At 36.3% G+C, this 19,488-nt stretch overlaps 4 protein-coding genes across 11 annotated transcripts; 2 read left to right on the forward strand and 2 right to left on the reverse strand.

Annotated features, from left to right (window-relative positions):
* Positions 1-3,273, forward strand: LOC140828837 (copper chaperone for superoxide dismutase, chloroplastic). The gene is given in 7 exon segments (XM_073191676.1): positions 1-236; positions 238-327; positions 442-468; positions 1,676-1,748; positions 1,915-2,049; positions 2,229-2,446; positions 2,847-3,273. Coding segments are annotated over 7 exon segments (984 nt in total). The 5' UTR covers positions 1-59; the 3' UTR covers positions 3,111-3,273.
* Positions 3,274-3,631: 358 nt separating this feature from the next.
* Positions 3,632-9,060, reverse strand: LOC140828838 (nudix hydrolase 14, chloroplastic). Of its 4 annotated transcripts, XM_073191678.1 has the most exons (8): positions 8,777-9,060; positions 6,536-6,641; positions 5,960-6,037; positions 5,502-5,594; positions 5,264-5,356; positions 4,910-5,008; positions 4,427-4,551; positions 3,959-4,091 (listed from the first exon to the last, which is right to left on the reverse strand). In XM_073191678.1, exons 1-7 carry the CDS (start codon positions 9,016-9,018, stop codon positions 4,456-4,458), a joined length of 807 nt encoding a protein of 268 aa, XP_073047779.1. In that variant the 5' UTR covers positions 9,019-9,060; the 3' UTR covers positions 3,959-4,091; positions 4,427-4,455. The 4 variants fall into 4 exon arrangements, with proteins under 4 accessions (XP_073047778.1, XP_073047781.1, XP_073047780.1 ...); XM_073191677.1 differs by lacking the exon at positions 4,427-4,551 and having other exon boundaries at positions 3,632-3,995; positions 8,777-9,055; XM_073191680.1 differs by lacking the exon at positions 4,427-4,551 and having other exon boundaries at positions 3,632-3,995; positions 6,536-6,691; positions 8,777-9,055.
* Positions 9,061-9,927: 867 nt separating this feature from the next.
* On the reverse strand, positions 9,928-19,178 carry LOC140828840 (uncharacterized). Of its 5 annotated transcripts, none has more exons than XM_073191682.1 (6): positions 18,955-19,178; positions 13,107-14,789; positions 12,853-13,003; positions 12,609-12,756; positions 12,273-12,518; positions 9,928-11,684 (listed from the first exon to the last, which is right to left on the reverse strand). In XM_073191682.1, the coding sequence occupies exons 1-6, from the start codon at positions 19,001-19,003 to the stop codon at positions 11,460-11,462; spliced, it is 2,502 nt and encodes an 833-aa protein (XP_073047783.1). In that variant the 5' UTR covers positions 19,004-19,178; the 3' UTR covers positions 9,928-11,459. The 5 variants fall into 5 exon arrangements, with proteins under 5 accessions (XP_073047783.1, XP_073047786.1, XP_073047784.1 ...); XM_073191685.1 differs by lacking the exon at positions 18,955-19,178 and adding an exon at positions 15,686-15,882; XM_073191683.1 differs by lacking the exon at positions 18,955-19,178 and adding an exon at positions 15,574-15,631 and having other exon boundaries at positions 12,318-12,518.
* LOC140828843 (probable sugar phosphate/phosphate translocator At1g12500) lies at positions 16,822-18,659 on the forward strand. The gene has a single exon (XM_073191692.1). The coding sequence runs from the start codon at positions 17,113-17,115 to the stop codon at positions 18,166-18,168; it is 1,056 nt and encodes a 351-aa protein (XP_073047793.1). The 5' UTR covers positions 16,822-17,112; the 3' UTR covers positions 18,169-18,659.
* Positions 19,179-19,488: the final 310 nt, after the last annotated feature.

The following is a 19,488-nucleotide window of genomic DNA, read 5'->3' on the forward strand; positions in this document are numbered from 1 at the left end:
GGGTGAAATTTTTAGAAATGAGGAAACAAAAGACTCGCACCTCATAAAAAGGCTGGAAAATGGCTTTTTTGCGGTCAATTTTGACAGCAAAAACAACAGCCATAGCAGCGGCCGCCGCAGTCCCAGCGGCCGCCGCAGTCTATTCCTTCTCTTCCTCTTCATTTTCAAGCTCTTCTTCTCTCAAAAGGGTATCCAAAAACTTATCTTTTGGATCGCTCAGTTTTTCTTTGAATCCGAATTACAGGCTGGAAGAATCGTGTCCCTTTGAAGAGTTTTGGGCATCCGCCTTCCGCTACTGTTGAAATGGATCAGAACCCAAGGTCCAAGGTAGTAATATCTTTGATTTAGGTGGTAAAGTTGTTGGGTTTGGTTTTGTCAGCGCATTTTTTAGCACAAAAGTTTAAAGCTTTATGTTGGGTTTTTTCTTGATTTTGCCTGCAGAATGGTGCCGCAATACCGGAGCTGATGGTGAGTTATAATCTTTTGGTCTTAGTTCTGATTAAATGTTGCTCCCAGCTCTGTGGTTTGATAAATCGTAAGTAATTGTTCTTTTGACTACAATAACATACCTCGTTTTAAAGATAAGATTTTGAGGGTAAAATATCCATCTTTTTACATCGTATTCGATATTTTTTTAAGGTAGACGATATTTCTGATGGTCACCTTGAACCTTAGAAAATTATGGATGATTTGATACAGGGAACCTGGGGAGGGGTGTGATTTTCTGAACTTTAACATTTTAGCCTTTTCTCAATTGTAAAAAAATTTAATGTTTTTTCATTTGATTGCTCCGCTGAATCAACGACAATGTAAAGGTATCAATTTTATTCTTCTGTCACTAAGGGTTAAGATTGGAACTTAGACTTAAGTCAACTCACAAAAGCTATCTTATGTGAAAGATTATCCAAGTCCATATATGCAACTCCCAGCGTTATCTATCCAACCGATGTGAGACAACTAACACACCCCATCACGTCCAGGAATGAACATCTGGGCTTGGAGTTTCAAATGACCTAACTATAGTCAGAACGAGTGACCTAACTATAGGCAGTCCAACACATAACGGTGGAACCTGAGCTCTGATACCATGTTAAGATTGGAACTTGAACCTAACTCAACCCCAAAAGCTAGCTCAAGGGAGGAGAATTGTCCAAGTCTATATATGCAACTCCCAGGTTATTTATCCAACCAATGATGGGGACAACTAAGACTAAGTATCGAAGTTATAAGATGATGTTGAACTGCTTGTCAATGAATGCATTCTCTCATTAATCTATCGTTTGAGACCTTGAACATATCTTTGAGTAGATATATTTGATCGTGGGCTAGTGATATTTAGTTGTTCAAGTGTATGGATTTCCAATCTGAAATGAAATTGCTCAGGGATTGAAGTTAGTTATCCAAGAATATTTAATTGTATTATACAATCGACATTTTAGTTCTCTGGAAGAGGTGTTCTAGATGTGGATTTGATATCCACATCTCTCTGCTTTATGTCTGTGTATGTGCTGGAATTGAGGTGGGAAAATTGGGTATTGTTGGTGTTTGTCTCTATTATTGACAGTTAAATATTTATGCAAAATGCAAATAATATAACTATATAACTGTGCCTGTTGGTGGTAATGTAATTATTTACTACAGATGTGTAACTGTTTTATTGCTAATGTCTGCACAGACTGAATTTATGGTGGATATGTCATGTGAGGGATGTGTTAAATCGGTCAAGACTAAACTTCAGACTGTTGATGGTGAGGGCTAGCATTAATTTTTACGTTATAGTTTAACTTTTGTATCTTCTTCCAATGTTCAGGGCGATTAAACTATAGCTGCTGGTCATTTAATTTTTGTAGCTTCTTCCAATGTTGAGTGCAATTAAACAATAGCTGCTGGTCATTCCTAAACTTGTATTTGTAGGTGTTAAAAATATTGATGTGGACTTAACTAATCAAGTTGTGCGAATTCTTGCAACTTCGCCTGTGAAGATCTTGACTGAAGCATTGGAGCAAACTGGGCGGAAAGCACGATTAATTGGACAAGGAACTCCTGAAGGTGACTGTGATGTCTCTTTCAAATTTGAATCTTTCCCATTGTTGTTTTGGAATTAATATCTATCATGAATAATTGTGTCTCGGGAATTTTTTGTCTTCATGATTCTCATATGTATGCAGCATCGAAGATTTATTATACAAAGAGGTGACTTTCTTTTTTCTCTTTTTTTTGTGGTGGAGATTTTCTTGTTTCAGCTGCTGTTGCTGAGTTCAAAGGTCCAGTTATTTTTGGAGTAGTTCGTTTAGCTCAGGTGAATATGGAATTGGCTAAAATTGAAGCTACCTTCAGTGGTTTGGCACCTGGAAAACATGGTTGGTCTATTAATGAATTTGGCGATTTGACCATGGGAGCAGCAAGCACTGGGAAAGTGTTCAATCCGACAAACTATGATAAGGAGGTTTGTGATTTTGTTTCATACCACTGAGATATTACTTGATAAATGCATGAGGCCTGAGTTTTCTTTATTTTTTGCAATTTTGCATTTTAAATTCTTCCCAAATGTGCCAGATATTCTTGTCCACCAGGTCCCCCCCCCCCCCTTTTTTTGGACTTGTCTCGTTCACCAGGTTTAAAGTAAACTAAGAGGTGCTTTCTAGGCTGTGGTAGCTCTGCAATTGAATAAATATTTCTTTTGGATCAATGAGTTCCACCTGAGAAATAAATTGTCTTTGCGTATTTGTAAGGGATATAATAAAATTTATAGGCTCTCCATTGATGATGTATCATGTATGTTTTTGTTTCTTTTTTATTTCATGGACATTCTTGAAATTTTGTTATCTGTTTTCTTGTTTTTTCAGCCACTTGGTGACCTGGGAACACTAAATGTTGATGTGAAGGGCGATGCCTTTTTTTCGGGTGTTAAAGAAAAGTTGAGAGTAGCTGATCTTATCGGACGTTCCATAGCGGTGTATGAATCTGAAGATAGGTCGGATGATGGTCTAGCAGCCGCGGTGGTGGCTCGAAGTGCTGGAGTCGGTGAGAACTACAAAAAGTTGTGCACTTGTGATGGTACAACTATTTGGGAAGCAACTAATGCTGATTTTGTACCAAGCAAGGTCTGATCTTTCGATCTAGCCGCTGCATGTTTGTTGCATTTTGTGCTTTTAGAGTTCCATACTCTACTCTTTCACGACTTTTGTAACTTTTATTTGAAAATCATCAGTGTATATCTGTATACAGAGATGATGAAAGAAGTTTGGTGCTACCAATTTTGAGAATTTTTAATATTATTTTTTATGCAAATCTGGTAGTAACTCATAATATAATATGTATTTATGAATGTATATAATTTGAAGATCTTTTTAAATCGTAGTCAATAACATCCTTCACAGATTATTTTGGCGTATGTTATCTCTGGTTTTTTGAACTTCTACCGCTTTCTCAAAGTTTACTTAATACGATCAAAGTTGGCCATATATCCAAAGTCATATTACATGCGTTTTTTTCTGGAAAAAATACCTCATTTCTAAATAATATATTCTTATATAATCACTCTCTAAAATATTCACTTACCTGAAACCATTGATGAGTTCATGTTTTCATACTTAAAACCATCTCAAGTCCCAAGGGGTAAATAATTAAATCAACGCAACTCCTGCAGATGTTTAATATAATAAAAATAAAGATTCACAAAAGGGGCTCTCTTTATAACCAGTAGTAGCAAACAAACAATGCAAAAGAAAAGTAACAACTATTCAGTTTAGACATGTTCAATTTCTGAGAGGGGGCAAGAACCCATCCCTTTTGGCCATTTCGTACAGCGCAATCGCCATAAGTACTTTGGCATCGGATGTCATCCGCCATAGAGTTTTGTAGGGAACTACATGTACCTTTATCAGTTCCCCGTGATCTCTAAGACCCGTTTGCTTCCCTTGCAGCTGTTTAATTATGTCTTTATCGACTCTTCCTCTATACAGAAATAGACCAAGATCCTCATCGCACCCCCCCTACTACCAAAAGAGTTGGTTTAGCAGCCATGCAGAGAGAAACATGAAATAATAACTTGAATCAAATGTGATACATAGCTAGCTCAAATATCATCACTTAGAAGTATACAAAAAACAACAAATAATTAATAAGTTCACAATAATAAGTAACACAATTAAAATTCTTCAATCATCCAGAGAAGTTGGGTTTCGGGTTGGGTGGGACATTTTACATTTTAAGTTACAATAAAAAAAACAGGGAAGTTGCATTTTCAAAATGCAACTTCTCTGCTACTGAATTGTTTTTTTAAAAAAGCAACTCAGGCGCGCCCGAGAGCCTTTCCAAGGCGAGCCCAGGCACGCGCCTGAGCTCTCCTTTGTGAATTGTTGCGCAACGCCCACGCCTGGTGGTGCCTCTCGCCTCAAGGCGAGAGGCGCTCGCCTTTGACAACTATGGAAAACGTATATATTAATCTTCATATTACATTTGGCGGAAGTAATTTTTTCTGCAACAAATACTCCTCGCATTAATTGCAAGACTATCCATAGAGAAAGTAAGGCTCAACATCTGGAAAACCTATCAAGAAATTCAAGGATGCACTAATTCTTTATTTCTTGCTCTTTCGAACATCTCTAAAACTTCTATAGTTCTTTAACAATGACACCAGGTAATAATCCAATACTGAATATGACGATAATTAACAGGGCAGCCATGAAATCATGCAGTAGTTTCGAGACAGATTCTATTGAGAAATCTTTCTAATACACTTTCTTCCCGTCTCTCTAATACACCTTCATTTCTTTAAAAATGATGATTTGCATAAAATTTAACCAATAGCTAGTTTAACAATATGTTAATAATCAATATCTCGTATTCTAAAATGAATTTTACGCCCTTAAAAACGTATAGATGGCAAATATAGTAAGGGTAATACCGGTGAAGGAAAAACTTGGCATCCAGTTGATGGATCCAGAAAAGCTGTGAGATCAATTACATCATTGAGATTCAAGTGTAACCCAGTCTCTTCCTCAACCTGTTAAGACATCTAAACAAAGATATGAAATTTGAAACCATATCATCCTGAAGCGTATAGGAATTTTTGCATGTTAGCCATCATGATTTTGAATGAACCATGAGGAAAAATGAGCACATAATGTTGTTGATCATTAAACCTTAAAATTGAGATGGTTGAAATACATTGATTTAAAGTCCATCAAATTGAATTCATCAAGCAATTCATAAGAGAGCTGTAGATGTGCATGTGTTTGTGTGTGTGTGAGAGAGAGACCTCGCGAATGGCTGTTCCAGTTATATCACCCTTGTCATCATCCAACATTCCGGCAGGTAATTCTAAAATAAGCCTTCCAACAGGGACTCTAACCTTCCAATATATTCAATTGAATCGGAGTTGAGAGAGTTAAAACTTAACAATAATTAAAATAAAGTTTTATCACCAGTTACGACTTAACAATAACTGAAATAATTTTTCATTACCAAAAAAAGAAACTAAAATAAGGCTGAACTACCTGTTCTGTCAGCACAGCGTAGGTCTCTTCATCTGAGTCCAAAAGGATTAGCACTGCCACAGCAGGTCCACGAGCAAAAACAATTCCAGGAACCTGTCCAAATTTGTGAATGAATGAATCTGCAGGGTTCTAAGTGACAAATAAATAGAGAAGCAGCTCTGAATAATAAGAAAAGAACCATAAACGAAAATATCTATTGACATGAGAGCCTCCTACTCAATATTTCTTTAAAACCTAATACCCACAAAATCAATAACTAATAGAACAGCCGATTGAAGGTTCTCATGGCTAACAATCTCAGCTGGTTTGTCATCGACAATCTAAATTCATCCTGCACTGTCACTAAAAATAGTAATATAGGAACATAAATGACAAATGTGGGGAATGACAATTTTAGATATGAGTGATCATTCAGTTGGATGAGTTGGGAGCAATCTAAATGCGTGAATGTGAAATACCTTTTTACCCGTTTCCTTATCAATTACATCAGCTTTGAACTTCAAAAAACCCAAACGACTGCCGAACATATCTACACTCTGTTGCAGCAACATGAAAAGAAGTGAGACATCTTGAGAATAATGAGCTGCAAAGGTCCATAACACCTACAACCTTTCCCAGCATTTAATATGAACTTCTGGTACACGAAGTCACCAAGATTATAAAAGTGCTTGATTACCAAGAATGTAATCACAACTTGGGACTGCCACCAACAGAGATTATCACTTCCAAGTTCCATCTCACATTTTACCATAGTTAAACCAAAATTAGAGTAGCCTTTCAAAGAATAGAAGGCACACGGCATCAATACCTACCTTGTCTCTATTGCATTCATACATTCAAGGAATTAATCTAGAATCATTTTTGGACGGAGCCATTAACATTTATATCCTTACATGTTTAGTACAAAGTAATATAGTTCAAACAATCAGTTAACTCCTTTAAAACACATTCAATACAAAGGAGTACGTGCAAGTAATATTGCTTAAAAAATATTCCTTGGCTCTGCCATCTAGAAAGCCTATCTGAGTAACTACCTGAATGAGCACTTTATTTAATGACATGGCTCCATTAGCCAAAAGTCCTGTTTCCATTTGTATGTTTTTCATCCATTGTTTAAATAAGGAGGATTCAATGGCATTCCTGCAACAGTAGATAACTCGATCAAACCAGGTGAGCAGCCATTATGTCATCTATTGAGGAAAAAGCAAGTTATATTTGTCTGAAGTGATCAACAAACCAGAGCGGACCATCTCTACTAAACAAGCATCACGAAAGAGCCCACTCAATTAACACTTGAAATTAATAAAGCATGATAATGGAATTTTCATTCAATTTCGTGTTAGGTGAGATATTAGAATGAAAGAATATTATTGGCACTAAACCGATTGAATAACGGAATTCACTGACAACATGTTGTGAGGCACCACAGAACTGCACTTCTGTCAGCACCATGTATGTTCTATCCATCCATCAATGAGAAAAATAATCACACATCCACTCAAATTTATGGTATAATATAGGTCCAAAATATGAAATATCAGCACTCTGTTATATTAAAGTGAAGTTACCTCTTATTTTAAAGGAGGGTAGATTAACCAAATTGAGCTTCAAGATGCAAGTAACACAGGACAAACTTCTATATTCAAAAATCAACAACAAAATCTTAACTAAAGTTGTACCAAAGTAGATTCTGAATAATTAGCAAGTTACATATTTGAGATACAGAGAGACTCTATTTTTACTAACCAACTTAAACTAGATGCTCTAGCAGAAAACAAGAATTTCTTTTAATCCTCAACCAAGATTTACTTCATTTCTATTCGATCACCTTCCATATTTTCATAACCGGACCTGAGGGAATGCTCAAAAGATGACACAGCCCAATTTTGAGAGGGGCCAAAAAAATATTTATTGTTAGGCAATTAACCGATTAGACTTGCGACTTACCACCAAAACTTACAAAGAATGAGTGAAGAAATTCTCCCAACTTTAGCTTGGTCCTCTAAATTAAATATGAAAAAAAAATTTCGGAACAATCTAAAAAATCCTCTGAAATTAGGGAAAAAATTCTGAAAAATCTAAGATTTTGCCTTGAGTTTTCTCCTCTTATTTCTAATTTCCTTGGAAATTTCATTAAAAGTTGGGTGATTTTGTGAATATTTCTTGAATTACCATTTTTCTTTGTCATTTGATGATAAATTTCTTATTATTGAACTATATTCCATCCCTAACATGTCATAACGACAAAATAAGTAGTATTTGATTGATTATTTAGATTTTTTTGCTTATTAATCGATTATGAAAATAATAAAATTTATTCTTTAATTAAATTTTCCTTTTGATAATATTGTGTTTATTAAATCACAGAGTTTTGTCTTTCTAGACCGTAGATATATATGATAAGAACTTTAGATATAGTATTATTGTTTAAAAGAATTTATTTTCTAATAAAAGTCTTATCTCTAAGACAAAAGAAGCTTATAAATAAGAGAGAAGTCGAGATTGAGAGACGCCCCAGAAGAGCAAGCACGAGAATTAAATATTTACATCGAAGAAATCAAGTGCTCAAGTCGAGGCGTATTGTTGTGTTGTAGTGGAGTGTTGAAGACACGCAAACTCAACACCTAATCACAGTGCTGATTAGAGTGTTGTTCATCAAACAGTTTTTCGGCTTCACAAACGCTGCATACGTAGCTTTAGTTATTTCGTTTGATAAGTGTTTTGGATACACTTTTGAACCCTCATTTTATTGAAGAGTTAGATTTTCTTTTATTCAGCGGTATTGTTTTTGTGTAAACTGAAAGTATTTTCTAGTTAATCTTTTGACATAAGATACCGCACAAGTGTATTCACTTGCACATAATTCTCTGTGTCTTATTTTATTTATATAAAGTTTTGTGTGCTAAAATATTATGTTGTATGTTGCATTAGGTGTTACAACATCGCACACAACACTTAACTCTGAAACATACAGTCGCTTTATTACACTGTACTTTTATGTCACACAACCACCCTTTCAGATTACATTACAAATATTTCAAATATTATATTAATTATTTATGCTTCACAAATTTAGTTTTGAGAAACTCTTGAAAAATAAAACCTATTGTTGGTCCCAATTCCATAAGTTCAGCTCAAACCCAAAAACTATAGGTTCTGGCCTGCATATCTCAAGTGTTGGTTGCAACCGACTTCAAAAGGCTAATCATTTGAGGTTGGAGATCAACAGCATCAACATTCATATCTTAGTAACAAAAACAATAAATTTAGTAGACCTGAAATCAGAGTCACAGACGCCAGCGGCAGCCACGATGGTAACGGGTTGGTCGAGCTGGGTCGGGAGGTTGATGATCAAATGGGATGAGGCAGACTCCGTTTCCGCCATTGTTGCACAGAAAGGTCGAGTTCTGTGAAGATTGCGAGTGGGAAGGGAGAAGGAAGTGGGAAAATTCGGGACGGAAATGAGGAATTTGATGCTCCTGGAAACGGCAAAAGCCTTGGAGGGAAGAAGAAACATTCTAGTATCAAAATAATAATATTGTGGATGACTTACATTTTGAAGTGTTATCTTGAATTATTCTTTTCAAGGAAAAACGAAGAAATAAATCAATCCATTTTTATGTGGACGAATTAAGTTAAGTTAGGTAAAACTGTTTAGAGATCAAAATTATTTTAGTGGAAAATATAAAGATTAAAAATGTGTTTTTCCACGTTAACGACCCATTAGAAATACCTAGACTTTTTAGAACAGGCCCGAGGATTGGTTTGTTTTTTTTTTTTTTCCCTAATTGAAAGCCAAAATCCAATCCTACATAGAATATTTTACTAACGAGTCAGTTTTATGTGAAACTGTTTCATGATTCATAATTCATGAGACGGATCAATCCTACCCATATTCACAATAAAAAGTAATAATCTTAACATAAAAAGTAATACTTTTTCATGAGTGATCCAAATAAGAGATCCGTCTCACAAATACGTCCCGTGAGACTGTCTCACACAAGTTTTTGCCTTTACTAATTGAAAGCCAAAATCCAATTCTACAGAGAATAAACCATCATTCACTTGGTTTTTTTAAAAAAAACTAATTGAAAGCTAACCAGTTAGTACAAAGTCATAATTGCAAATCATTTAATTAATTAACACTAATTTATCGATTATTTAATAGTTAATTAATAATTAATAATCTTCCATTTATTATCATGTTTATACGTAAACTACACATGGATGGGAAATAATACAACAATGAATTAAAACCGGACACCGTTAAATATAGACTATAGCAGTCAAAGCCATTTATTAGACCTAGATAATTGAAATTGAAATTGAAATTGAAATTGAAATTGAAATTGCAATTGATGATCCTACCGATATATTCACATAAACAACACTGGGAAGGTGATGGGAAAAAAAAATGAGACCAAAATGGTAAATTCACAAATAATAGATATAGATGGATAGGCATGGGTGAATATAAGCAAAAGAGCATAGTAGGTAATTTGTTATACACTGGGCACCAAAATAAAATGTTAAATGTTTATGCCAAACTTTGTTTGAAAAATTAACTTCACCAAATACAAAGTAAATGGGATAAGAGGGAATTTCAAGATTGAGTTCAACCCGACAGAACTACTTGCACAGCACATCCACGCCACTGCTAGGAGACAGAAAAGGCTACGGAAGATGGGAACATTGTTACCTTTGCACATGATCAACATTAAACTCGGCGCTGATAGCTTCTTGCTGCTCGTGCAGACTGCTTCGTAGTGCCATCATGAAGAGGCTATTCTCTATAAAATCTAAGAGCAGGCTGAAGGCAACTTCGACATAACAGGTATTTCAAGCTTAGTTCAATTGGCATTGGGAGAATGATATGCATGGACTGCCAATGACAAACCGAATAGATCAATGGAGCAGCAATCATAATTTACTTCACTAAACTGGATCTTGAGGATGGCAACTTGAACATGGGATATGACATACGAGGACCACTGGAATGACCATAGAACGGCTAAGTACTATAAAAGTGTTCCTATTTAACCACAAAAACGACGGTTACATTTCAGACCATTATAAGTTCGTTACACCTGTAATTTCCAAAAACGTCTACCATGGTGTCTATTTTCTACTGCATTTGTATCAAGCTCCACACCAATCTCCCATTATGAAGAATTGAAGATGCATGCTCGAAGATTGAGAAATAAGAAATGGATGTGCTTGCCTGGGTTGTCTATCAGCAGGTTCCACGTGCAAAAATGAGTCACATTCTTGATCACCAAGCTCCAAAAATCCCATAATTTTTTGGTCCTAAAAATGGAGAAATTATCATGAGCTCGGTGATGTCAACTCCAAAGCGAATGGCTACGATCTGCAACAAAATAACACCACCACCAAGTTTTCAACTAATCCTATAAATAGGAAAAAAGTCTTCACATCCAGGAACCCTCATGCGGATATCTTGGACAGGTGCTTCCTTCCTGAATAACCCCAACGTAAAAGTTGGAGTCCCTGATGATGGTACACAGACACCTAGCGCTTTGGGGGTGTATTTGGCTAGTGAAATTTCCTGTGCATAATTCAAATTTGACCTTAAAGTTCCCTAGCTTGATCCCCAACTACCAAAAAATGAAGGCGTCCCTGTATAGCCCCATAACAGAAAGCTCCTAAGAAATTCCAGATCTTCATGAAGTTAATAGGAAAAGATCTCAATTTTCTTTGAACGAGCCTAGATATATGTGCTCCACGTCATGCAGGGCATTCTCTTGTTTCATTCCTACAAGATTTTTCAAACCACTACATCCAATCCTACAATTTGTTAAGCATCTTGAGCTAATATGCTTTTCTAATGAATAAAACAAGGTAATCTTCAAATGGGACCAAGTATAATCCACCATGAATTTTTTTCCTAAATCTCAATCTGAAGTCATTTATGGTGATGTGACCATTGCAGATCAATGCCTAGAGCCGTGAGGTTATTTCTCCAACCAAATCAGGTTCTTTTTTGCCAACAGCTTGAGAACAAAGGTAAGACAGAGACTGCAACCATGAAATCAATGCTGGCTTCCTTATAACATCATCAGATTCTGCAATTTGTTGATACAACTGATTCAGGAGCATGTTTTGTCCATTCACAGGTAGCTGGACAATCAGCTGGGCCAACAACTTCATTAAACTAGGGAGAACCTGAAATAAGGAATCTCTGGATTTTACTACCTTTGAAGGCCAAAATAAACAGACAAAACGAGAAGTTTCAGAACGAAAGTACGAAACAAAGGGAACAATTAATAATACTCGAAGGTTGAAGTCAAGGTTGCCAGGATTGAGATCCTAAGTTACAAACTTACACAACATGAAAAAGTGAAATGAAAGCCTAACTCAAGATGCTTGCTATTAATTCATAATTTGTTTCTTGATCAGCGAAATTAACAAGGCATTGCATCAAGAGATGAAAATGTTCATTTCTGGTAAATAAATAACTTTACTATTTTCGGCTGTTCATTTGAACCAAGGATGATTTGTCTAATTCAAATAACTTTTCAAAACCAGAGATGAATCGAGAATTGTATACACTACCTCACAAGAAGATGCTCTCATTCTAAATTACATGTAATTACATTACAATTAAAAACCAAATGGGACGTTGACCACACCTTCTCCAGCACCAAAATCTACAAGTAAAATAGAGGAGAAACCAAGCATGTGAACAGAACCTATAATTTTTTACCCAACACCAGCACAATCCAATAAAACAGCATAAAAGTTTAGTTCTACCTGTATATCAACAAGGGAGAGTAGTCCTAAAAGCAGATCTAGCACCTTTTTTGAAGGTTCCAGTTCTCCTTCCCAGTGCTTCCAGAGATCAATGTCTTCACGGTTGACTGCACTGCAGAGGGTATTAACTTTTTCCACAAGACAGTGGATACAATAAAATATAGATGGACAACCAGCAGGGAGATATCTGACAAGAGCAACAACTCCAGAAGCCATTCCCTCCAATGGTGTAATTCCAGGAAATGCCTATATTGCCAATTTGATTGACCAAACAGAAACTTTAATCATGACTAAAGTCAATTTCAACAAGCATGAGGATTACAAGAGTTTCAATACCTCTAGAGATCTCTGCATGTAATAATAAACGAGTTGCTCCTTCAGTGAATCTCTTTCATTCTGACTGGGATCTTTACCTGAAGATATAAAAGCTACGAACATCGAATGCGCATATCTGGCAACTTTTCCATTGGGATGTCCCAAAAAGCTGACGAGATAAATATGTAAGGAACCAATGGCCATAAAAATTAGATATTGACAAGTTTACATACAATTAAAAACTTAGAGGTCCAACAAAGGATACAGGAACATGGTCGGAGCTACAACCTTCCTGAATACAGGGGCTGGTAACTGTTCAATACATGTAGGAATAACACGCATATAAAATATGATACGAGCGGTCTGAACCTCATCAGTGGACCAGACAGATCGCAACTTCGCCATTTTGGAAGAACCTGCAAGGCATGTAGTATTTAAATATAGGCAGCAGGACTGCTGACAGCTGATGATAAGAAAATGGGTAAAACAAAGGTTACTTGCAAAGATCAAAATTAATACCATGATTGTGTATCAAATCATCATATGAAGGAATAGACTCCACAAAGGAGACACAAGCTGATTCATTCTCCTGAACGCTAACAATCACGGCTCTAATTGTATCCATGTACTCTGGCAAACGCATTCGGCGGAAATATTCCATACAAGACAATGCAATCAATATTCTCACTGAAATCTGCAATTGAATTTCTTGGTTTACTCTTGAGTCTAGCCTGTGTTTTGTTACCCCTAGTGAGAAAACTACTACCATGAGAAAAGTAGATTCGGAAATTTTCTCTAGTTCACTGATCAACTTATCCTGGCAGCCCAGAAGAACCAGTGTCGCCTGTCGGTGCCACAAGTAGATTTTCTGACAATAATCCCAAATGAGATTCTCTACAAAACCCCGAGTATCCTCATTCGCTGAGGCATACTGGTTGCACAAAATACGAGTTATTGCTCCAGCTTCCTTGAAAATGACACTACTAATATGTTCTTCGATCTCATTAAGCACCAAATTCAAATTTTCCTTAGGGAGTTTGACAACTTTATCATAGATTCGCTGCAAAGGAAATACTTCGGTCAATAGTGCCAATGAAAGGGACACAAGCAGAGAATCGCGGTAGGCGACAGAACCACTTCGAGCCAAAGCAAGTGCTATACACTGCAAAAGTAGATTAAGCTTTGGATTGTTTTCAGAATGGCCAATACATTCGGTTCTAGAAACCAAATCTCTTGCCAAGATTTCAATTCGTCCCTCAGCAGCATTAGCAAGATGCATAAAACCACTAAGACCAGATCTATTGATAGCCCTCAATGTTCCAGCGGCAGCCATGACTACAGCAAATGAAGAATGAGAAGGGATAACAGTTTCTAAAGCCCCTTTTACGAGATCAATTTTATCCAAGGACTGTGACCTCAAGGAATTAGAGAGAACCCACTCAATCAAATGTAGTAGCATGAGGCCCTGAGAAATAGTGCCAGAGGGTCCATCTTCTTGACCCCAAATTCGAAACAAAATATCTAGAATTTTTCCAAAATATGTGCTAATGGAAGAGGAGAGAGCATAACCAATCCCCGCAAGAACATTGGAGACAAGCTCATCAGACAATAATATATCTCTGCAATCTTCTTCCAGTAACTTACAAAGAAACTCCAAGCAGACCCTTTTGGATTTATCAGTTAAAGAAGTTTGGAAAGAAATGGCACCTAGAAGGAGAATCCCTTCAGATAAGAAAAGGGGGCTTCTGTCAGAATGAGATTGAAAAGATAAAAGGTGCAACAAAATGTCAATAGCAGATTCAACAACCTGAGAAGACTGTCTGGATTTCCTCAACCAAATATAAAGAAGCCTAAAGAATAGGAGATAAGTTTCTTGGGGCAAAGACAGGTTTTGCAAGGATAAAATAGAAAGGAGAAGTTTAGCTTGTGGATCTGCAACGTGAAGAGATGCTTGAGAACTGACGAGTAATTTTAAAGCTTGGAGGTGATGAGCATTAAAGGATTGACATTGAAGTGAATCTCTGATATCAGCCCAAGCTTGAATTATTGCCTGGGCAGAGGAAGAAGAGGGATGTACCAAACCACTCTTGTTGTTACCAGTTATGATGGTATTCCGCAGCCATTCTTCAAGGAAAAAATATTGAGGCTGCTTTGCCATTTGAAGATTTGAAGTGTGAAAATAAGTATCCTTGACCACAGTACCTACAACGTGCAAAAAGAATTTAAATTTTTTAATTAAATAAACTTAGAACATAGGTTTTCGTCTGTGATTACTGTCATATATTTGTTTTCTAAATAAGAGTAAATGTTGAAGCACGAGCAATTTCAAAAGATTTAATCTGCAAAATATTAGCTTGTGAGTCATGCAATAGCCATATAGAATCAACTTGGATGTTATTCATTGTCCTAATGTCAATATTTTCAAAGATGAAGGGGGTAAAACTGAGAACTCTTACCTTTCCTCCATAACCGGCAATAAAATATATTAGTGACAAGAAATTAAAAACTGGATCAAAATTTGCATCAGCTAAGACGAATAAATAAACAATATATAATTGCCGTTCAACATAAATTTTCATCATAAAAGCAGACTTAAGAACATTTCGCTATACTTTTCACCAAATCCAAGTTCAGGTAACGCCAACACATGCCTCTCTGTTTTAGCAACCAAAAAATTTATACAAGCACTACGCATTCGAAATTCACAAACTTAAAAAACTGATATTTGTAAATTGCATCTGCTTTTAGCCTTTTACAAAGAACGCCTCGAGAGTTAAAAATGTTGTCAAAGATCTACAGGCATACACAAAATGTAAAAACGTTTCAAAGGGAACAAAACTCCGGGATTAAGACAAGTGAAAACCAAAAACCGCTTTCAATTGTAAAAGCCCAAGAAATCATCGGCGGGACAAATATAGCCGAAGCAAAGTAAATTAACATCAAATCCAGTTAAAAACAAAGAGGGTTTCGAATGGCAAGCATTTACTCAATTTCATATAACTGAGGAGTATACTTCCTCGTTCAGGCATTTTATCAAACCGCTGACGACACATGTATATTTCGACAAATACACAACCTCCCCCGTTAGGAAGACTTGCCTTAATTCAAGCCCACCCAGCAAATGTTGCTGGAAGAGACGAGCAAATATCACCGCAGCAACTGGATGGGGTACGAGAGACGAAATTGTCGAAGAGCGAAGACGACTATGGAGAAAAAGAAAATTCCCGCAAAGCTGAACTGCCAATTGATATGACAAAGCCCAGATAAACCCGGCTCCACAATAAATTGGCTGGCGCGCGGATCCAGTTATCGATATCCTATTAACTATACCATTTTTATATTGAATTAATTATATTTCTCTTAATTATACTTAAAATATGACTCCAGTGAGACAGTCTCACAAATCTTTATATGTGATACGGTCAATTTTACTGATATTTACAATAAAAAATATTACTCTTTGCATAAAAAGTAACATTTTTTCATAGATAACTCAAATAAGAGATCTGTCTAAAAAAATAACACTCGTGAGAGCGACTCACACACGTCTTGGTTTTATATGTAAATGATTATTTTAATTATTCTCGTTTTAATTATATAACTAAATGATCAATATAATGTTAAATTTTATGACCATTTAATTGAATTAATTATCAAAATGTAATTATATTTAATTACATGACTTAATATATCACGCTTTTGATTCTATAATAAGTTATAATTTCTTATATTTATAGACGATATTGTACGTCATAGTGTTGGTACTTTGACAATTGTCCAGCAACTATGCTTACATGTTTTTGGAGGGGCCATTGCGTCTTCCTTAATTTATTTTCATCGATCCATCATTTTATATATAATTATGTGAAGCTTATCTTAAATCTTTTTATTATTAAATTATTAAGTAAAAACTTGTGTGAGATAATCTCACAATCGTATTTGTGAGACGGATCGCTTATTTAGGTTATTCATAACAAAATATTATTTTTTATACTAAAAGTGTTACTTTTTATTATAAATATGAGTAAAATTGACTCGTCTAACAGATTAAAATTCGTAAAATGATCTCACATGATACTTACTCCCACAATCCATGAGAATAAACCTAGATTTGGGGCCGAGATTTCTCAAAATGCGACGCAAAACTTCATTTGTTATACCGACACTCACTGGGCCCCGCATCAGACTAAATCTAATCATTTTCATTTCTCCATTCTTCATCCAACGGTCCTTATTCTCTCTGTTCATAAATCTAAATCTCCACCGTACAATCAGTTCAAACCACCACACCTTTCGTCATCATCAGCCAATCTTATCCCACGCTCAGATCTCAGCATCAGAATCACACACTAAACCCCTTAAACACGATTCCTCTTCTCAGGATCACAGTCATACACTGTATCTAACAACACGAAGATCGATACCCATTGTGGTTAACGCCCAAGAAACGCGTACTATACTCTACACTCTCTTCGTGTGGGTGGGTGTGTGTGCGCTGGGTGAAAGAAAGTGATCTTCTTTTGTAATGGTGGAGGCACAGTCATGGACGACGAGAAGGGGCAGCAATCCACGGCTGGAACCCAGCAACGATCAAGTTTTGGATATTCCGGTGACCCCAACTGCGGAAATCCGCCAGCAGCAATATGCATCTTTGATCTCTCCCAATATTACGACGGCAGCCATTATTGCGTCTTGGTATTTCTCGAACATTGGTGTCCTCTTACTCAACAAGTACCTCCTCAGCTTCTACGGGTATAAGTACCCTATTTTCTTGACCATGCTGCACATGTTGTCATGTGCTACTTATAGCTTGTTGGCAATTAAATGGCTTGAAATCGTGCCCTTCCAGCAAATACACAGCAGAAAACAGTTTTTCAAGATATTTGCTTTGAGTGTCGTATTCTGTTTCTCTGTTGTTTGCGGTAATACTTCTTTGAGGTACCTTCCGGTGTCGTTCAATCAGGCTATTGGGGCTACCACGCCTTTTTTTACGGCCATATTTGCTTTTGTGATCACTTGTAAGAAGGAATCTGCTGAGGTGTATTTAGCCCTTCTCCCTGTGGTTTTGGGAATTGTCTTGGCTAGTAATAGTGAGCCTTTGTTTCATCTTTTTGGGTTCTTGGTGTGCGTTGGTTCTACTGCTGGCAGGGCTTTAAAATCTGTTCTTCAAGGGATATTATTGACTTCTGAAGGTGAAAAATTGCATTCTATGAATTTGTTGTTGTATATGGCTCCAATGGCAGCATTGATTTTGCTGCCATTTACTTTGTACATAGAAGGAAATGTAATGGCAGTAACGGTGGAGAAGGCCAGTGTAGATGGATATATGGTGTTTTTGTTGGTTGCAAATGCTACAATCGCGTATTTGGTTAACTTAACCAATTTCTTGGTCACAAAACACACAAGCGCATTGACATTGCAAGTGTTGGGGAATGCCAAGGCAGCGGTGGCCGCTGTTGTATCGGTCTTGATATTCAGGAATCCGGTAACGGTAATGGGGATGACTGGATTTGCAGTTACCATAATGGGAGTGGTTCTTTACAGTGAGGCCAAGAAGAGATCCAAAGCTACGGTTCATTGATAGGAAATGTTGAATTGAAGGGATAAGGTTGAAATCTTTGTTTTACCAATGTGACCCTTTTTGTGCCTTTGAGTTAAAGCTCGATTCCAAGACAAAAGTAAAGATAATCTAGTTGTCCAGGAAAGCTGGTGTTCGGAAAAGGGTTCTCTGTTAATGCTCCTACCTCTTTTGCTTTCCTTTACATATTTCTTCTGATATGGGTTGGTTTAAGAGGATAAAGTTTTCTCTTTTTCTTTCCCTTTATGTCATTCCATTCGTTCTTTTTTGAACGATATTAGAACACGGATAAAGACTCGATTCTTTTAGTATTGTTGATTATAACTAGCCCAAGTAAAATTGTAAACAACGTTGTTTTGCCATAGACCTATCTTTCTTTACCTGGAGGATACAGTCGTTAAATCACTTTCATCATTATTGCATTGCAAGCATATTTTTCTATACTAAGCTGTGGTTGATTCTAATCTCGTTAATGCAAATTTTCATTTCTATTATCTTATTGTTGCTAAACTTTGACTCTACCCTTGTTACTGGTCTTTTGTATTGTTGAGGTTGATGAAGATTATGAATTTAAATGGAATCAAATTATGAAAGATTGGGGATCCGTATTCACTTGTTTTCAACAAATAACCACCACAGTTAGTTCCGGAACAAAGGGATTAATTCAGCCCACTGGTGTTCAAACGGTGAAGGAACTAGGTGACTTCGACGTTAACATTAAACAGTAAAAATAGAGGGATGAAAGAACAAACGATTGCAAATTCATTCTCTCAGAAACAAAAAGCTGACCGTTATGTGATCTTGTCCTTTTGTTGGTGGTAACAGTCTGGATTCTCATTATGGAGTTTCGAGAAAATTCTTAGAATCTAGTAAGATTCATGAGCAGGTTGCTTCAACATATTTCTTCAAAATGTTGAATTGAGTTCATGTTTCAAAGTGTTTTTGAACACGTGTTTTTTTCAATCTATCTGTTGATACTAGATGTGTGGATCAAGTCAAATAAGACTATAAGAGATCTTAGCTACCTGGCATCTCTATTTCCACTCCTTGCTTGTCGGATTGAAGCAAAACTTAACTTATTTTTTTCTCTCTGATAATACACTACATTTGGCTAACTCTAAACTAGAGACTTGACTATGTCCATCTGTATTCACTGTTGTAACCTGCGACCCTTGACATTCCAAACTTCACTTGTATGATTGAAATTTTCTGTGTTCTGCAGTCTTAAAGTTTATGAATTACATCACCTGGTTAACCATCACCATTTACTGAAAGGGGATGAATCTTGTTGGAAACTTGGAAAGGTTAGCAAGAGCGTTAAAG

The sequence above is a fragment of the Primulina eburnea genome, chromosome 4 (genome assembly GCF_022965805.1).
Source record: "Primulina eburnea isolate SZY01 chromosome 4, ASM2296580v1, whole genome shotgun sequence".
NCBI classification, from domain to species: domain Eukaryota; kingdom Viridiplantae; phylum Streptophyta; class Magnoliopsida; order Lamiales; family Gesneriaceae; genus Primulina; species Primulina eburnea.

What these genes read in the sequence shown, in the direction of transcription:
- LOC140828838 (XM_073191677.1), bottom strand. Translation starts at nt 9,018, where the DNA reads ATGTTTCTTCTTCCCTCCAAGGCTTTTGCCGTTTCCAGGAGCATCAAA. An exon ending in TAAATAAAGTGCTCATTCAG is followed by an intron (nt 6,038 to 6,535) that starts GTAGTTACTCAG and finishes TTGCTGCAACAG; the next exon opens with AGTGTAGATATGTTCGGCAG. An exon ending in ACGCTGTGCTGACAGAACAG is followed by an intron (nt 5,357 to 5,501) that starts GTAGTTCAGCCT and finishes ATATATTGGAAG; the next exon opens with GTTAGAGTCCCTGTTGGAAG.
- LOC140828843 (XM_073191692.1), top strand. Translation starts at nt 17,113, where the DNA reads ATGGTGGAGGCACAGTCATGGACGACGAGAAGGGGCAGCAATCCACGG.
- LOC140828840 (XM_073191682.1), bottom strand. Translation starts at nt 19,003, where the DNA reads ATGAGAATCCAGACTGTTACCACCAACAAAAGGACAAGATCACATAAC. An exon ending in GTAGCTCCGACCATGTTCCT is followed by an intron (nt 12,757 to 12,852) that starts GTATCCTTTGTT and finishes TTATCTCGTCAG; the next exon opens with CTTTTTGGGACATCCCAATG. An exon ending in ACATGCAGAGATCTCTAGAG is followed by an intron (nt 12,519 to 12,608) that starts GTATTGAAACTC and finishes TTGGCAATATAG; the next exon opens with GCATTTCCTGGAATTACACC.